This window comes from Chiloscyllium plagiosum, unplaced genomic scaffold (genome assembly GCF_037043375.1).
Source record: "Chiloscyllium plagiosum isolate Xiang-an unplaced genomic scaffold, Cpla_swu_hap1 HiC_scaffold_5, whole genome shotgun sequence".
Classification (NCBI taxonomy): domain Eukaryota; kingdom Metazoa; phylum Chordata; class Chondrichthyes; order Orectolobiformes; family Hemiscylliidae; genus Chiloscyllium; species Chiloscyllium plagiosum.
This window is the reverse complement of record NW_028270143.1, coordinates 20,631,038-20,650,442: the sequence shown is the minus strand read 5'-3', so window position 1 is coordinate 20,650,442 and position 19,405 is coordinate 20,631,038. Positions and strand designations below refer to the sequence as shown.

General features: G+C 41.6%; 1 protein-coding gene across 3 annotated transcripts in view; it reads right to left on the bottom strand.

Annotated features, from left to right (window-relative positions):
- Positions 1-19,405, bottom strand: part of LOC122550233 (triple functional domain protein) — a 581,330-nt gene that overhangs the window by 9,783 nt on the left and 552,142 nt on the right. For all 3 annotated transcript variants that reach the window (XM_087987024.1, XM_087987025.1, XM_087987026.1), the window contains exon 55: positions 13,841-14,041. In XM_087987024.1, the coding sequence (XP_087843150.1) occupies positions 13,841-14,041 (201 nt within the window). The remainder of the gene's footprint in view (positions 1-13,840; positions 14,042-19,405) is intronic.

The following is a 19,405-nucleotide window of genomic DNA, read 5'->3' as shown; positions in this document are numbered from 1 at the left end:
AGGTTTATGTTAATAAGTCACAAGTAGCATGTGCATCATAAAGTACCAAGTAATGACTATGTCACGAAAATAGAGAATCGAACCATCTCCACTTGACATTCAATAGTGTTGCCATTGCTGAATCCCCATCTATCAACATCCTTGAGCTTAGCATTGACAGGAACTAAACTGGACCCGCCATATAAATACTGCAGTGACAAGTTTGAAAGCTGGGAATTCTGCATTGAGTAACATTCACACACTTCCTCAAATCCTGTCCAGCATCTACGAGGCATAAGCCAGGATTGTGATAGAATACTCCCCACTTGCCTAGAGGAGTGCAGCTCCAACAATACTCAAATTGACACCATCCAGGACAAAGCAACCTGCTTTACTGACACTACATTCATCATCTGCAACATTCACTCCATTCATCACTACCTCACAATGTCAGAAGTGCAAACCATCTACAAGATTTGGCATTTCACTCAGGATCCTGCAAGTGCACCTTCTAAGCCCATGCCCTCCAGCACCTAGAAGAACAATGATAACACATAGAGTCAACACTTTGGAACTGCACTGCTATTCCTTGACTGCTGCAGGCTGAAAATCTTGGAACTTACTCCTTAACAGCATGGTTACTTACACTGAGTGCCTCAGTTCAAGAATGCAATGCATCATTACCTTCTCAAAAGCAGTTAGACCATAACACATAGGAGCAGAAGTAAGCCATTCAGCACAATGAGTCTATTCCACTCTTCATTGAGATCGTGGCTGATCTGATTATCCTCAACTCCATTTCTCTGCTTTACCCTATAACTCCCAATTAAAAATAGTCTATCTCTGCTTCAATACACTTAACAAACCAGCCTCAAAAGCCTCTGCAGTATAGAATTCCACAGATTTAGTACCTCTTGATTGCTGTTTTATATGGGTGACCCTTTCTTCTGAGATTATGTTCTCTGGTCCTAAATTCTCCTTCAAGGGGCAACATTGTGGGCGGCACGGTGGCACAGTGGTTAGCACTGCTGCCTCACAGCGCCAGAGACCCGGGTTCAATTCCCGACTCAGGCGACTGACTGTGTGGAGTTTGCACATTCTCCCCGTGTCTGCGTGGGTTTCCTCCGGGTGCTCCGGTTTCCTCCCACAGTCCAAAGATGTGCGGGTCAGGTGAATTGGCCATGCTAAATTGCCCGTAGTGTTAGGTTAAAGGGGTAAATGTAGGGGTATGGGTGGGTTGCGCTTCGGCGGGTCGGTGTGGACTTGTTGGGCCGAAGGGCCTGTTTCCACACTGTAAGTAATCTAATCCTATTGGCCTCTATCCTGTCAGTCTCCTAAGAATCTTGTATGTTTCAAAAAGTCACCTCTCATTCTTCTAAATTCTGATGATTTCAGGCCCAGGACTCAATTTCTTCTCATAAGACAATCCCTCCGTAGCTAGTCTCTGTCGAATGAATGTTTTCTGGACTGTCTTCCAATGTCAGTTTATCTTCCCTTAAATAAGGGATCTAAAATTGTTGGCAGTATTCCAACCATGGTGTGACCAGTGTTTTGTATAGTTTTATTAAGACTTCCTTATTTTCCTTACTGCATTCCCTTCGAAGCAAAGGCCAACATTTCATTTGTCTTTCCTATTACCCGCTGAACTTGAATGCTAGCTTTTTGAGAGTCTGAGGCAAAGAATCTGAAATCTCTCTGTTTTGTTGCTTTCTGCAGTTTTGCCATTTAACAGAATACTCAGCTCCTCTATTCTTTCTGCCAAACTTCATAACCTCACATTTGCCCACATAATGGTTCATTTACCAAATTTTTGCCATTCACCTAATCAATCTTCATTCCAATGTGGACTCCTTGTGTCATCCTCACTACAGGAGAAAGTGAGGGCTGCAGATGCTGGAGATCAGAGCTGAAAATGTGTTGCTGGAAAAGCGCAGCAGGTCAGGCAGCATCCAAGGAACAGGAGAATCGACGTTTCGGGCATAAGAAGGGCTTATGCCCGAAACGTCGATTCTCCTGTTCTTTGGATGCTGCCTGACTTGCTGCGCTTTTCCAGCAACACATTTTCAGCTCATCCTCACTACAATCAATGTTACAGCTTTAGACAAAAAAGGTAGCCATGATATAGAGAAGCCAGTGTTGGACAGGGTGGACAAAGTCAGAGCCACGCAACATCAAGTTATAGACCCACAGGTTTATTTAAAATCACAAGCTTTTGGAGCGCTTTAGAAAAGGTAGGATTACCACACTGCAAGGGCTCTTTTGTCAACTGTGTGGCGGCACGGTGGCTCAAAGGCTAGTACTGCTGTCTCACAGCACCAGGGACCCAGGTTCAATTCCAGCCTAGGGTGACTATCTGTGTGGAGTTTGCACATTCTCCCCATATCTGCGTGGGTTTCCTCTGAGTGCTCCAGTTTCCTCTCACAATCCAAAGATATGCAGGTTAGGTGGATTGGCCATGCTAAATTGCCCATAGTGTTCAGGGATGTGTAAGGTAGGTGCATTGGTCAGGGGTAAATGTACAGCAATAAGTTTGCGAAATAGGTCTGGGTGGGATACTCTTTGGAGGGTTGGTGTGGGCTTGTTGGGCTGAAGGGCCTGTTTCCATACTGTAGGGATTCTATATAAAAGAACTATAAGCTAACTGGCTTGTAGTTTCCTATATCCCTTTTTGATTAAAGGAGTTGCACTTGCTATTGTCCAAAGTGCAACTCCAACCATTTGCTCAGAACTGACGATTGTAAACCTGTGGAGTTCACCCTCCCTTATATCTCCTAATCGTCTGTCATCTTCTTATTTTCCATCATTACTTCCTCTTTCAGACAAATGCTCATTTTGTTAAAAGAGCTGTGGATGCTGGAGATCTGAAATAAAACCAAGAAACTCAGCAGGTTTGCCAGTATCTGTGGGGACAGAACAGATTTAATGTTTTGAGTTGAATCCAAACTGCTCATCTTTGTATTAATTGTTAGTCATTTTTTTCATTAAAAAAAATTGTCCAGTCTTCTAAACAGCTTTTCTTTTTCTTGTAATTTAATAATGTTTTAAACATTTTGGTCAACCATAGGTAATGGGTCCTCTCCTTGGAATTCTTTTTTAACAAATCATTTATGGAATCTGGGCAAGGCGGCCTGGGTCAAGAAGGACTAGGAGAGCAAATACATCGGAACACCATCTAGTTTTCTTCCAAGCCATTTGCCATCCTTCAGTATCACTAGGTCAAAATCCTGGAACTCTCTCCCTAATAGCTCTGTGGGTTATCTTGACCAAATGGATTACAGCAGCTCAATAAGGCAGTTCAACAGCAGCTTTTGAAGGGCAGCTAGGTATTGAATGGACAATATAGCTGGCCCAGCCAGCAATGGCCACACCCTGTGACTGAAGCAAACACCATTAAACAGGAAGTGCTAGAAATATTGAAAATACCCAACAGATCTGTATCTGTGAAGAGGTAAACAGAAATAGATCTTTCTCTCAATGTTGGAATGACAAAAGAACTGATCATTGATGTCAGGAGGAAAGGAGGAGGACATGTCCTTGTCAACGTCAATGGAGCTGAGGTGGGAAGGGTTTAAAGCATCAAGTTCCTAGGAGTGACGATAACCGACAATCTGTCCTGGATCTCCCAAGTGACGGTCAAGAAGGCACAATGCCTCTTCTTCCTCAGGTGGCTTAAGAAATTCAGCATGCCCATAAGGACCCTCACCAACTCTTTCAGAGGCACCACAAATAGCACTCTATTTGGGTGCATGATGACCTGGTAAGGCAATTGCTCTGGCCTCGACCGTAAGACACTACAGAAAGTTATGTGCACAGGCAGACCATCACAGAAGCCAACCTCCATGGACTCCATTTACACTTGTTGTTGGCGTAGAAAGGCTACCAACATCATCAAAGGCTCCTCCTACTCCAGGAATGCTCCCTTCCATCAGGCAGACGATACAGAAGCTTGAACACAAACACCAACACATTCAAAAACAGCTTCTTCTCGGTTGTTATAAGACTGCTGAATGGACCTAACTTCAAATAAGGTTGAACTTGCTAATGTAGCTCTTGCTTTGCGCACCTCCTGTGCAGCCATAACTTTGTATGCCTTGTTCGTCTAAACACTCTATAATCTGTATGTCCTTATTTGCTATGATCTGCCTGTACTGCTTGCAAAACAAAACTTTTCATGGCATTTAGATACATGTGACTACAATAAATCAAATCAAATCAAGTCAAATCAAATCAATGTTTCAGGTCAGTTCATGATGAAAGCTCACAAACTTGAAACGTTAACATTGCTTCTCTTTTGCAAATATGCTACCAGACTTGCTGTATAATTTCTATAATTTTCTGTTTTTATTTCACATTTCCATCAATTACTATTATTACTATTGGAATAAATTACTACTGTTTTGAATGGGGACACAGATTTTTACTTGACTACATGGCTAGTTGTTATAAAACATGAAGTCCTTAATAATTAGACCTTATTTTGGCAGATTACATCCAAAATATGTACATTTCCTTGTGATGCAACCACCATCTGTCATTTTCAAGGACAAGACACTGCTTGTGTTTTAGCAACCTCTCAATAGAATAAAGAGGAAACTTCCTGTTAAATTATCACACAATGTGAAACATCATAAATGTTATAAACCTAATTGCTATCTTTTGGTTGTTAAAAACCGAAAGAACTATGGATGCTGTAAATCAGAAATAAATAGAAATTGCTGGAAAAGCTCATATGGTTCTGGAGCGTCGGAGGCTGAGGGGTGAACTTTATAGAGATTTATAAAATCATGAGGGGCATGGATAGGATAAACAGTCTTTTCCCTGAGGTGGGGGTGTCCAGATCTAGGACATAGGTTTAGGGTGAGAGGGGAAAGATAAAAAAAAAGGGACCTAAGGAGCAACTTTTTCATGAACTGCCAGAGGAATTGGTGGAGGCTGGTACAATTGCAGCATTTAAAAGGCATCTGGATGAGTATATGAATAGGAAGGGTTTAGAGGGATGTAGGCCAAGTGTTGACAAATGGGACTAGATTAGGTTAGGACATCTGGTCGGCGTAGATGAGTTAGATCGAAGGGTCTGTTTCCGTGCTGTAAATCTCTATGACTATGACTCTATGGTCTGGCAGCATCCGTGGAGAGAAATTGACCCAAAATCTGTGGATTTCTCTCCACAGATATTGTCAGACCTGCTCAGCTTTTCCAGCAATTTCTATTTTTATCTCCTCGTTGTTCTTTGGTACCATCAGTTCTGCTTCAGAATTCTTAAGAGGCAATCAGCAGACATTTATGTGATGGGATGCTTTGCTAAACTAAATGTGCTGCATAACCAAATGTTAATGCTGAATGAAATGTCAATATAATGTTAGGGGTGCTACAATAAACATTTTCCCCAGACTTCTACTAAACAATAAGTTTTAATGCATTTTGTTACAATATGATGTTTATTTCATGCTTTGGTACTGTATCTTTAATATAGCTGAATTTAACCTTTCTGAAATTTGCCTAACTGGTGATTGGTTATTCAAGATTTAAGGGAGTCCTGGGTCATTTTGCTGGAACGAAGGTTTAAGGTAATGGCAATAAGCAGTCATCTGATAGTATCTACAGTATTAGGAAGGTCTTGATGATATCTTGATATAAACAGTTTTGCTTTAAACCATCAATTTATTTACAAGACAAAAGAGAGTTGAGGTGTCAATGATATATTATCAGTATTTCCACCTGGATATCAGCATCATGTAATTCAAATTGCTACAGAGATGGGCTTCTAAAATAGTCCTGAGAATTCGTAGACACAAGTTGTCTGCAAGGATTCACAAGAAAGGGAGTAACTATAGGCTAAAAGTCTCTATGGCACTCCAGACAGGGCTGCAGGGAGATGCTTATGCTCACTTTGGAGACCAAATTAGCAAGTATTTGAAATAAAGTGGAGAAATTCCCCTAGCTGTGCTAGAGGAGGAATTGCCTCACCGTAAAAGATGGTTCAGAAGTCAAATAATTCCAGGCTGGGAAAGGAACAGGAGCGAAGAAGTACTAAGACTGGGTCTGGAATAATTGAATAATTATTTAAGGGAGAATGTAAAGTATACCCATAAAGTGAATTTGTCAGATGTGTAAAACATGAAAGGGGAAAACTCTGTTCTGCAGTTTAAAGTACAAGTTACATACAAAAATTATGATGGTCAATAGTGCTTTTAGTCCATTCACTACAGCACAAGCTTGAAAATGTAAAATCTTTTGTGTTATCCTTTTAGCTACTGACTGAAAGTTTGAGTTTCTTTCTGTACAGTTGTTGGGGGATTGTAGGAAAATGCAGTATAAATAAATGCAAAATCATGGATACAATTGGATACAAAATTGCCTTGTAGGTAGGAGACAAAGGGTGGAGGGTTGCTTTTTGAATTGGAGCCTTTGACCAGTGGAGTGCCACAAGGATCCATGTTGGGTCCACTGTTTTTTGACATTTATATAGTTAGTAAGTTTACAGATGACACCAAATTTGGTGATGTAATGGACAGTCAATGAAGTTATTTCTGCGATAATCTTATTGACTGTCCACTACACCATACACCAATGGGACCTTGATAGGTAGGTCGAGGAGTAGATGGAGTTTAATTTAGATAAATGCGAGGTGTTGTGCTTCAGTAAGACAAATCAGGGCAGGCTTTATAGGCTTAATGGTAGGGTCCTAGGGAGTGTTGCCAAACAAGAGGTCTTGGGTGCAGGTTCATAGTTCCTTGAAGTTGGAGTCACAGGTAGACAGGGTAGTGAAGAAGGCATTTGGTACGCTGGCTTTTATTGGACAATGGATTGAGTATAAGAGTTGGGATGTCATGTTGCAGCAGTACAGGGTATTGGTTAGGCCACTTTTGGAATACTGTATTCAATTCTGGTCTCTCTGCTATAGGAAAGATCCTGTTAAAGTCGAAAGGGTGAAGAAAAGATTTACAAGGATGATACTGGGGTTGGAGGGTTTAAGCTACAGGGAGAGGCTGAATAAGCTGGGGCTATTTTCCCTGGAGAGTCAGAGGCTGAGGGGGTGACCTTATAGAGGTTTATACAATCATGAGGAGCATAGATTAACCAAAATTTTTGATATTCCAATTTGAGCTGTTTGATTTGCTTGCCAGTCAATAGCTTTATGAATTCTGCCAATACATATATGAGAATTTTCAAACAAGTTGAATTAACCACAGTGAAATGGCAATGGCAAATTCATCCATCACTCTTATCTTTGACCAATTTGTTAAAAAAAATCTCAGAAGAATCATCAAAAACTTTGGCCCATGGAAACTAAAGATTTTTACTAATTTTATGCTTAAACATCTGTTCTGATCAATCTGCTACTGCTGGGTCAACACCATAGCAACATGGAATTAAAAGAATTTCTTATATTTCACTGAAATTCTGTTTCTAAACAAGAGTTTTTGTGAGAAAACTAATAAATTTCAACCAAAAGGTGTACATATAGAAATCATACAGTTAACATTTATTGTGCCCATGGAAATATGAAGCTTTATAACAACACAGATTTTTAACCAGCAGGATGGTGTGCGTGGGAGGCTGAACAAGAATGTATTGGGACAAGAACAAGAACTTTATGACATTTGTGTCTATTTTGTACTTAGGTTTGTTAGTGCATGAGAAACCACTGTCGAGTTTGTGGCTTAAAACAAGCAACTGGCTGCATATATTTACCACAGGATTTTGGCTTTAACCGTTAGAACACTGGCAAAGTCTTTTCCCTGGGGTCGGGGAGTCCAGAACTAGAGGGCATAGGTTTAGGGTGAGAGGGGAAAAATATAAATGAGGCCTAAGGGGCAACTTTTTCACGCAGAGGGTGGTACGTGTATGGAATGAGCTGCCAGAGAAAGTGGTGGAGGCTGGTACAATTGCAACATTTAAGAGGCATTTGGATGGGTATATGAATAGGAAGGGTTTGGAGGGATATGGGCCGGGTGCTAGCAGGTGGGACTAGATTGGGTTGGGATATCTGGTCGGCATGGACGGGTTGGACCGGAGGGTCAGTTTCCATGCTGTATATCTCTATGACTCTACTCATGATTAACAAGGCAAAATGACTATAAGGACTAAGAGTACTAAGTATTTGACAGGCTGAAAAACCTATAAATTCCAAGGAGTCAGAGGCTTCTTTATCTATGTGAAAGACTTTTGCTCACAGGCCTTGTTGTGAGAATGTGCTTTCATTGGTTTAGAGGTAAGAAAGGTCGCTGGACCTGAAACATTAACTCTAATTTCTCTCCACAGCTGCTGCCAAACTGTTTCTGTTTTTGTTTTAGTGCCAAGATGTTTCTCCTATATTAGATTTCTGACTCTGAACCATAATTTCCAGCTGTCGACCTCATCAGCATCATGGAAGCTGCTTTTACAACTCTACTTTGGATATCGAATGGGAGGCAGGGTGACCAGCAACATCACCATAACAGTTACACTCTGAGCAAGGTCAGTAATAGCCTCCTCTTCGAACACCTTACTCCTTGACTCAAGCTCCCTCATCTGAATTATAATGAATAAATAAATAAAGGCTTAAACTGTTTAGTAACTCTTGAAATCAGACTGAGACTGTCACTTGAATGTGGCCATTTCAATTTTACAGCTTTCAAGACAGTATTGATCCTCTGTGTCATTGATGAGAACAGTTCCTGCTGTTCGGTCCTCAGCTACTTGCAGCAGTATTTGCTTCAGCTCTTCTTCCTATCTTCTCACAATAGCATTTCTGACTGTAGCATGATCTCAAAGGGTGCTTCAGAGAAGCAGATTGGACATAATCAATCCACCTGCAATGCCTCAGTTTTTAATGCAGAATACTTCCATTCTGCCCCTTAGCTGGATCCCCTTACATATTGAGACTTCAAAAGTCAGGGGCACATCTTGATCATATCTGTTTGCTCCCAGTGGAGGGGATCTCAAAGAGGATGCTAATGATGGCCACCCCCATTGCAAATGCATCAAAACATTAAAACTTGGCCCAATGTACCTCTTATACTTTGGAAAATGGCAAGATAATATATTAAAGTGAACAATTGATAAAGACAGAATCAGATATCATCAAAAAGCATTTTAGAAGATTTTAGTAACAATTTTTCTGAGCATTTAAACATATGCTGTGCTTCCTTTTGATAACAGCACTTTCAATTTGCTATAACATTGTGATATCCTTTATCAGAAAAGCTTGGAAATTGCGTATTGCAATTTGGATAACTTCAGTTTTTGGATAAAGGATAGTTAGCACTTATCCAAGATAGTTTTTTGTTTGCTGTGTTCAATGAGAAAATATGAAAATATGTTAAGTGTGGTGACAGGGTGTTATGATGAGGTGTGTTGGGGAGCATGGGGATTAGTGAACATTAGCGAGTTTTGAGAAGATTTGTAGCTCAGGTTGAGGTTCCGGATGTAGGTTTGCTTGCTGACTTTTCGTCACCATACTAGGTAACATCTTCAGTGAGTCTCCAGACGAAGCTTTTTCCAGAAGCTCACTAATACATCCAGAATTAGTGAACATTGCTGTGAAGGGGTACAGCATTGCTGCAGTACTTTGATACTCCAAATGGTTTACCGCGAGTCAGCCTTTAGTCCAGTTACTTACTTGATGAGAATAAAATTAATTAGCCACAGAAAAAACACAAATTAAAAACACTGAGTATAGTTACTGCAATTTATTCATTTTTTGTATTTTGCAGTAAAAGTAGAGCAGCTTCTGAAAGAAGGTAGCGGGGAAGTTTGGGCCTGACACTGGACCAGGATTCAGATCTTATACAGTTGATTCACTTCATTGGGAGCCCTTCTTGAAAAGTCCTTCCACATCTTCTGCCTGAATAACTCTGGATTTGCTTCATGAAGTTTGTCCTTTATTTTATACACAGACATTATTTCTTGCTTGGGTATAAAGTCATGTTGTTCCAGTGCATTTATCAAATTGTCACATACCTTTATAATATTATCTATGAATACTTTCTCTACCTGTTCCACATCATCCTGCTTTACCTTGCCCTGACACCCATGTGTGCAATCTCTTCATCAGTGACAGAATGCACAATGGGAGCATTCTTATCAACATAAAGCTCCTCTTTGATGTCCTTAGCCTTTTAAACATGTTCACACATTCCAAATATACACATTCTGTACATTCAAGGAGCTGGTTTACAATCTGTTTCTCCTTGCTCACCTGAAAGCTTTCAAAGTCTTCCTCAATATTATGGTCATCATTGACTCTAAATGCTTTGGCCTGTAGTATGTTCACAGAGTATTATAGCACGGTGACCAGCCCTTTGGTCCAAACTGGACAATGCTGACCAAAAATGTCCATCCAAGCTAACTCCATTTCCCTGCACTTGGCCCATATCCTTCTAAACCTTTCCTATCTGTTTATTTATCTAAATGCTTTTTAAATGTCATTAATGTACCAGCCTCAACCACTTCTGCTGGCAGCTCATTCCATATGCGTACCACCTCCTGTATAAAAAAAACTTGCCCCTCAGGTTCCCTTTTATTCTTTCCCCTCTAACCTTAAACTGATGCCCTCTAGTCCTTGATTCCCCAACCCTGGGAAAAAAGACTGAGTGCATTCAACCTATCCACATCTCTCAATCTTATACACTTCTATAAGATCTATCCTAAGTCTCCTACGTTCTAAAGAAAAAAGTCCTAGCTTGTCCAACCTCTCCCTACAACTGAGACTGTTGAATCCTGGCAACATCCTTATAAATTTCTTCTGCACTCTTTCCAGTTTAATAACATCCTTCCTGGAGTAGGGTGACCAAAACTGAACACAATACTCGAACTGCAGCGTCACCAATGTCCTGTACAACTGCAACACAACGTTCCAACTTCTATACTTAGTGTCCTGGCTGATCAAGGCCAGTATGCCAAAAGCCTTCTTCACTGCCCTGTCTATCTGTGACTTTGACTATTTTGCATCTGTTTGGATGATGTCACCATCCGAAACAGTGCTGCTGACATGGCTTGCTTCTTCCATGACCGTGGTTTCCCACTGTGTTTTACAGGGCCCTCAAGTGCATCCAACCTCTTACCTGTGCTTCTGCCCTTGTCCCTTCCCATCAATCTCAACAGCATGATCCGATTACCCTTGTCGTCACTTTTCATCCCACCAGCCTCCGCATTCAAAGAATCCTTCTCTTCCATTTCAGACAACTTCAACAGAATGCCAAATACATCTTCCCCTTACTCCTCTGTCTGCAATTTGCAGGGATCCTTCCCTCTGGGACACTCTAGTCCATTCCACACCACCCACACCTCCTTTCTCCCCCTCCATCAGCCATGTAACTGCAGATGGTGTTACACCTGCCCCTTCACCTCCTCCCAGCTCACCATCCATGGGCCTAAACAGTTTTTCCAGGTGAAGCAGCACCTGTACCTTCTCCAATCTTGTGTATTGTATTCACTCCACCCAATGTGGCCTACTCTACATTGGAGAAACCAAATGCAGACTGGGTGACTGTTTTGTGGAACACCCCTAGCTATGCTCAAGCAGCACCCTGACGTTCCTATCAACATCTTTTCTTCACTGGTACCCTACCACAAACCCCAGCACTGCTGCCAACCCCCAAACATTATAGCATAAATGCTCCCCTCCACACTTCAGCTCTGATGATGAGCAATTTAGACTCAAAACATTAATTTGCTCTCTTTCTCCATCAATACTGTCTGACCCGCTGTGATCTCCATCATTTGTTGTTTTCAGTACAGATTCCAGCATCTGCAGTAATTTGTTCCTACTGCAGGACAATGTGATCCTGCCTCTGATACAAAGTAGTGGTGAATCTAATCAGTAAACATTTCCCTGGCTACCCAGGCCTTTGTATTGGAATAGTAGTGAGCTGTTAATGTCTGAGTTATTTTGAAGCACCTGGGATTTCTGCTTCTCTCACTTACAGTAAATTTAGATTTGTGTGTGCCAGCTACATTGACATGTGCAAGGACAGTTAAACGATTTTTGGCATATATGAAATCTATTGGTGCTTTCCCTTTAGCTGTTGTTAGCATTTCCTAGGGATTTATCACCAGAACAGACTAGTTTCTTTTGCATTTTATATTTGTTCAGGTGAAAGATAAATTCAGCAATAAAATTTTCAGCAAATTCATGGTCTGCAGATGCCTTATTACCACATATTTTTAAAAAAACTCGATACCATGCCACTTTTCGAATTTCTGCAACCAGCCTATTGTGTAATCACGTGCACTTCAAGTGTTTAGATTTTTGAGGTATATCTTGGCTTGTTTCCCAAAGTAAGGCAAAACACCTGTGACTGTTAAATGTTGCTAAACAGCTGATTTTAATGGACTTCAAATCACAGCCAGTGCAGGCACTTTGCTGAAATATTGAAAGTGAAAACAAATGACCTAATATTAATCCCGTAAGTTTTCCAGGACAACTTCAGTACCTGTAATGTAACACTGAGGTTTTGTGTATGTGGGTCACAGACCTCCTGTGCAAATTGAAATGTGGCTAAGTTTGAAAGAAAACTTCGGTTTTTAGGTCATTTCAGTTTTTGACCATGCAACTGAAGGATACCCAACCTGTACTGTATGGGCGAGAGATTCGACTGTCATGCTAAACAAACCCACTGGAACACAAAGATTGTGTGAAAAGACATCTTGACTTTTAAAAAAAATTAAAATCACGGTGATAAAATCATACCAACAGCAAACTAAAATGATCTTTGAAAAAAACGACTGAGGCGCCAAACTGCAAATATATCCGTAAGTGATGTATTTTTGGAAGGCTTAAAAAAATCCACATTATAGGAGGGATATGATAACACAGGAGAGCTTGCAGAGAAGATTGAGAGGATGTTTAAAATTATGAGGGGACAGATTTAAGGTAAGGGGCAGAAGGTTCAGAGGAGATGTGAGGAAAATCTTTTTCACCGAGACAGTGGTGAGAACTTGGAACTCACTGCCTATATGGGTGGAAGAGGCAGAAACCCTCATAATATTTAAAAAGTGTTTAGATATGCACTTGCAATGCCAAGGCATATAAAGATATGGGGCAAGTGCTGGAAAATTAGATTAGAATAGATGATTGTTTTCTACTGGTGCTGTTCTGATGGACTGAAGAACCTTTATCTGTGCTACAGGTCTCTATGACTACAACTCTATGACTTGCAGTAATGAACAGCAAGAGGCTTATTTGCATCCATAAACACCTACACTATTACATCATTGCATCATTGATATGCAATTTGCCATTCTCCTACCTGCTGCACAGATATTAGTTGGTGAATTTCAGGACAGTAACCTGACTGGCTCACCACTTGCTCCTCTAGACCTGGATCAGTTGCCAGCATGGGCAGTGTCCACGTGCACCCTAATCCAACAAGAATCCTCAATCGCCACTGGCAATATTGTGTGTCAATTCCTTGCTCTGACATGTCCTGAGCAATTACAATGAACCGAGCAAGACAGCTATTGACAGCCAGCATCTGACCAGGTGCATGGCTGGGCTTTAAAGATGACATTGACACCAGAAATTCAAGAAGGTCCTGGCAGTAGCCAGTACTTCCACTTGCAGTGATTGGGGGATTACGATGAGCACCATACAATGGGGTATGGTGATTAGGTATTGTGGCAGGTTTGGGCAGATAGTGTTACAGTATGCTCACAGAGAGAAACCTTCTTTGAAACTTGCCAAATTATCACCTAGTTGATCTGTACTAAGTTCTACATCAGAAACAGCTAGTTGCAGTAAAATTGCTCCAGTTTAGGAATCACAATGCATCATTGATAATGGTGTGGAAAAGACAATTTGCCATTACAAACTGAGCCAACTAGTTGCAGTGAAATAGAGAATGGATGACAATGGTTTATGGTAATCATTACTTACAATTCTAGTATGACTATATAGTTGGATGGAGTTTCAAAGGTATCCAGAAGGTTAATGAGCTGAGGATGCTGGAGGTTCTGCATAATTCCAAGTTCATGTATAACCTGGTCTCGTTTCATCATTTTTTTGTTGATGTATTTCGCAGCCACTTCTCGTTTAGTTCCTTTTTGGTCACATCTTTTAACCACAGAGAACCTTCCTCTGAAACAAAGACAAATTATTGCCAATTAATTAATAATCTGTATTTCACTGGAAAACTTACACATAGAAAAGCATTGTATTCATTGTATTTTTAAGAAATAAAAATGTGTGGCAATATATTATAATTCATAGAGTTGTGAACTTAAATTTCAAACCAGCATTTGAATCTAAAATCAAATTGATATTTCAGTCTCAAGAGAACTCTGCATTGCTAGAGATGGTAATTTTTGAATAATAAGCCCAGTTGTTCTGTCTCTTTATTCAAGTAAAATTAAATATTTAATTAGGGACTGGGATTTGATGAGGATGATTTGAGGAGAGAATGTACAATGATCTTAGTGTTCACCGTGTACAAAAGTCTTGCTAGTTTTACAGGGCTCTGGTTTGATTACACATGGAGTACTATGTGCAGTCTTGATTTCCATATCTAAGGACACATAAGTTGCCCTGGAAGTAGTTCAGTGAAAGTTCACTCAGATGGTCCCTCGAAAGAGAGATGACAGGCTGAGTAAACTGAGCCTAGACTCTCTGGATTTAAAGGAGAATAAACATACTGGACTCTACAGGAGCCTTACAGGTTGTTTCAGAGGTCAATATAATTTTATATAAGGGCTTTCTGAAATTTCATCAATTTTTGGCTTTTGGCAGTATGTTTTGAGTCTCAACAATTCCATTAGATGATTGCAATGAGGCTGGTTTAATAAGTATTCCCATATTAAAAGATTGTCTGGACAAAAGGGACGATAATACAACTGAATTTCATATCAAGCTTGGAAGACACATACTGTGATTCCAAACAACAATTTTGAACTCTTATCAAACTCTAACATATAGCAACAAGGGGAAAAATGGCTAAGGTTGATTGAACAAATAGATTAAAAGGCATGACAGTAAATAAACACTGGGAAACAATTTAGAAACAACTCTAAAACGTTCAAAAAAATACATTCCATTAAAAAATAAGAGAATCCTAGTCAAAATAGATTCATTGATGGCTTATTTAAAGGAAGTTAAGCATAGTATTAGATTATAAGAAGGTGATTTTGAAGTTGCAGAGGATAGTGGTAAGTCTGAGGATTGGGTATGTGTTAGAAACCAGCGAAAGGTGACCAGAAGATTGAGAAAAAAGGAAAAAGAAAATCAGAATGAGAGTCAATGAGCCAGGAATACAAACCTAAACTGTAAGAGCTTTGAGGAATATATAAAAGAAATGAGTAGCTAAAATAAAAACTGATTCCTTGGAGGCACAGACAGGAAATCAGGAGATAATTGTCTGTTTTCATAATAAAGGCATAAACTACATATCATTACAGGATAACCATCAGTCTAAACAGTGAGGAAATTGATAAAATTAATATCAGTGGAAATACATAGCAGTGCAGAAACTCACAATACTAAGAGTCCAAAGGTCACCGGCAACAGATGGTCGACATTCTAGAATTCTAAAAGGTTTGGTGCAGAGATTGTGAATGCACTCATTATGACTCAAATGCAACACCAGTAGCAAAATTCTCTAGATTTTAGAACAGTTCCAGTGGTTTGGAAGTTAGCAAATGTAACAGTTCAATATAGCAGGGAGTTTGAAATTAGAAAACTAAAGATCAGTTAGCCTGTCATTGGGAAAATAGTGGAAGCTGTTATTGTTTTAACAATGCACCTAGAAATCATAGTATAAAATCAATGTGATTTTAAGAAAGTAAAATTGTGTTAGAGACTTTTACAAATTTTTTCAGAATGTAATTAGTAGGGTAGATAAAGAAGGACCAGTAGATTAAGTATACAAATATTTGCTTTGTAATACAGAACGTAAATATTACTGAAAAGAGAGATATCATTACTGAAGCTGTTCACCTTGCATTCATCAGGACAAATACAAGAATACAGAATTTCTAACAATCCTGATAATTTATATTACAGAAAAAGAAGGGCGCTGTTTGGTGGCAAGTCAACCCTGATTGGCCAAGGCACTGCAAATGAGAAAGCAACAGGGAACCATAAGTTGTAAGAAAAAGGAACAGGAGTAAGCTGTTCAGACCCTTACGCCTGCTCCACCATTCAAAAGGATCATGACTGATCCAACAATCCTCTCATCCACTTTCCTGTATTTTCCCCGTAATCTTGATTCCCCTGCTGATCAATAATATATCTACTTCAGCGTGTTGTGGAGATTCTGAGCAGTCTACCACAGCAACAAGAGTAAACAGCTTGTGAGGCCTAAGGTTTTTTTTAAATTGGAACAATAGAAGCAGCCTGAATGCATCAAGCTCCCATAAAACCAGGACTTTTAGTTTTAGCAGTTGCTGTTGGGATCTTGAAGAAGTGGAAGCTATTTGTTTCCCTCTCTCAGTTACAGCCAAAAATTGGTTCTCTTCCTGCCACGGGAGTTCCATGCCAGACAATGTTTTCTGCATTTGCCTTTTGCCAAGAGTCTGTTTAAAGGGTGTTACTACATTGGAACATTTAATTAGTAATAGTTACTGTATTATTCTGTTAAGTTTTCCAATAGAGTTAAGTTATTCCAATTCCTTCTTTGTTTCATGGGACTTACACTATAGTGGATGAATGAAATGTGTACTAATTTAAAGAGGAGAAGGAGTACATGAAAGATGAAGATGGAACCCAGAGAGATAACAGCAGTTGGGCAGGCAAAGGGATAGATAATAGTGAGCCAGGGAGAAAGAAAAGCTGATAATAGAAACTATTAGTAGCTGAAAATGGGTAGTCTGTGATGAGAGAAGCTAATGTGTGGGGTGGGGTGGGGTGGAGTGTGGGGGTGGGGAAAGCCAAAAAATGTGGTGCTGGAAAAAGCACAGCAGTTCAGGCAGCATCCAAGGAGCAGGAGAGTCGATGTTTCAGGCAAAAGCCCTTCATCAGGGATTAGATTAGATTAGATTAGATTACTTACAGTGTGGAAACAGGCCCTTCGGCCCAACAAGTCCACACCGACCCGCCGAAGCGCAACCCACCCATACCCCTACATTTACCCCTTACCTAACACTACGGGTAATTTAGCATGGCCAATTCACCTGGATTGTGGGAGGAAACCGGAGCACCCGGAGGAAACCCACGCAGACACGGGGAGAACGTGCAAACTCCACACAGTCAGTTGCCTGAGGCGGGAATTGAACCCGGGTCTCTGGCGCTGTGAGGCAGCAGTGCTAACCACTGTGCCACCGTGCCAGTGGATGTGGAGGGGGAAGAGAGCTGAGAGATAAAGAGGGGAGTGGGGCTAGGGATGGGGATAAGGTAAGTAGGATGGTGCTAGGTGGATGCAGGTGGGAGGTGATTGTGATAGGTTGTGGGAAGGGTGGAGCGGATAGGTGGGAAGGAAGGAACAGATAGGCCAAGAGGGTGGTGCCGAGTTGGAGATTTAGATTTGGGATGAGGTGGGGAGATAAGGAAACTGGTGAAGTCAATGTTGATGCCCTGTGGTTGTAGGGTGCCAAGGTGGATCCCACCTTCCTATCCTTGTTGCGGTTGGGGGTGTGGGGTTTCAGGGCGGAGGTGCAGGAAGTAGACGAGATGCGATGGAGGGCATTGTTCATCACATGGGATGGTAAATTGCGGTCCTTGAAATAGCAGGCCACCTGGAATGTCCTGGAGTGGAATTGCTTCTCCTGGGAGCAGATGCGGTGGAGGTGGAGGACTTGGGAGTAAGGGATTGCGTTTGAAATAGATGCCTGTGTTGAGTCGGTCACCGGAGGCAGAGATGGAGAGGTCCAGGATGGGGAGGGAAGTGTCAGAGATGGGCTATGTGAACTCAAGATCAGGGTGGAAGGTGTTTGTGAAGTTGATGAACTGTTCAATCTCCTCATGGGAAGCACAAGGTGGCGCCAATACAGTCATCAATGCAGCAGAGGAAAAGATGGGGGATGGTGCCGTGTAGCTGCGGAAGAGGGACTGTTCCACGCATCCTATGAAGAGGCAGGCATAGCTGGGGCCCATACAGGTGCCCATGGCTACCCCTCATGTCTGTTTGAATTGGGAGGATTTGAAGGAGAAGTTGTTGAGGGTGAGGATCAGTTCCGGCAATCAAATGAGAGTATCGGTGGAGGGTGACTGGTTGAGTCAGCAGGAGAGGAAGAAATGGAGGACTATCAAGCTTTCATCATGGGAGATGGAGGTGTGTAAGGACTGGATATCCGTAGTGAAGATGAGGTTTAAGGGGCCGGGGAATTTAAAGTCAGGGAGGAGGTGGAGGGTGTGGGTGGTGTCCTGGATTTATATGGGGAGTTCAATCACCAAGAGGGACAGGACAGAGTTGAGATATGAGTTCGGTGGGGCAGAAGTAGGCGGAGACAATCAGTTGACTGAGGCAGTAAGAGGTAGAACAGAGTGATGCACGGTTGAGGAACTATGAGGTTGAAGGCGGAGGATGGGAGATCCCTTGAGGTGATGAGGCTGTGGATGGTTTGGGAGATGATGGCTTGATGATGAGACAAGGGGACAGTAGGAGGAAATGTCAGCGAGTTGGTGGGTGGCTTCGGTGAGGTAAAGGTCGGTGCACCATACTATCACTGCATATCCCCCTTATCAGCTGGTTTGATAATGAGATTGTGGAAGGAGAGGAGGTAGTAGACGGGCTGTGCATTGCGAGATTGGAGTGGGTGGTCAGGTTGAGGCGGTGCATGTCGCGACGGTATTTGGAGATAAAGAGGTCAAGGGAGGATAAGAGGCTAACACAGGGTGTCCAAGAGGATGGAGTATGTTGGAGGTGGGAGAAGAGGTCTTCAGGAAGTGTTCATGAGCAACAAGGTCAGTTGTTAACTCTCGACAATTGTTTTGCTCGTTAACCATGAAGGTTCGTACATTCAGGCTCCAAGACTGACCTTCACTTAGGTTTTCAGGCTGTAGGTAGATAAACCTGCTGGAAGTGGCCTTCCAGCCAGATTGGAGACAGAACGGATTATTTTTAGGGCACCTTTTCAAACCCATTTCCTGTTCGGGGTGATCAGAGTGGATCCTGAGGAGGGCTACTCAGTCTCGAAGAAAGCTGCCGAAATGCTCTCCTGTTCTTATTCCAAGAGCAAAATTACTGAGTCAAACACTGTTGCCTACATGCTGGTCCAAAATCAGGAACTTCCAGAAGTGGGAAATGAGGAAACTGGTGAAATCCGAGTTCATCCCTTGTAGTTGGAGGGTTCCTAGGCGGAAGATGAGGTGCTCTTCCTCCAACTGTCGTGTTGTTGTGGTCTGGCGATGGAGGAGTCCAAAGACCTGCATATCCTTGGTGGAGTGGGAGGGGGAGTTGAAGTGTTGAGCCACAGGGTGGTTGGGTTGGTTGGTCTCCAAGGCCCCAAAGGAAACTTCCATATCCGCCACAGATTCACCTGCACCTCCACACACATCATCTATTGCATCCTC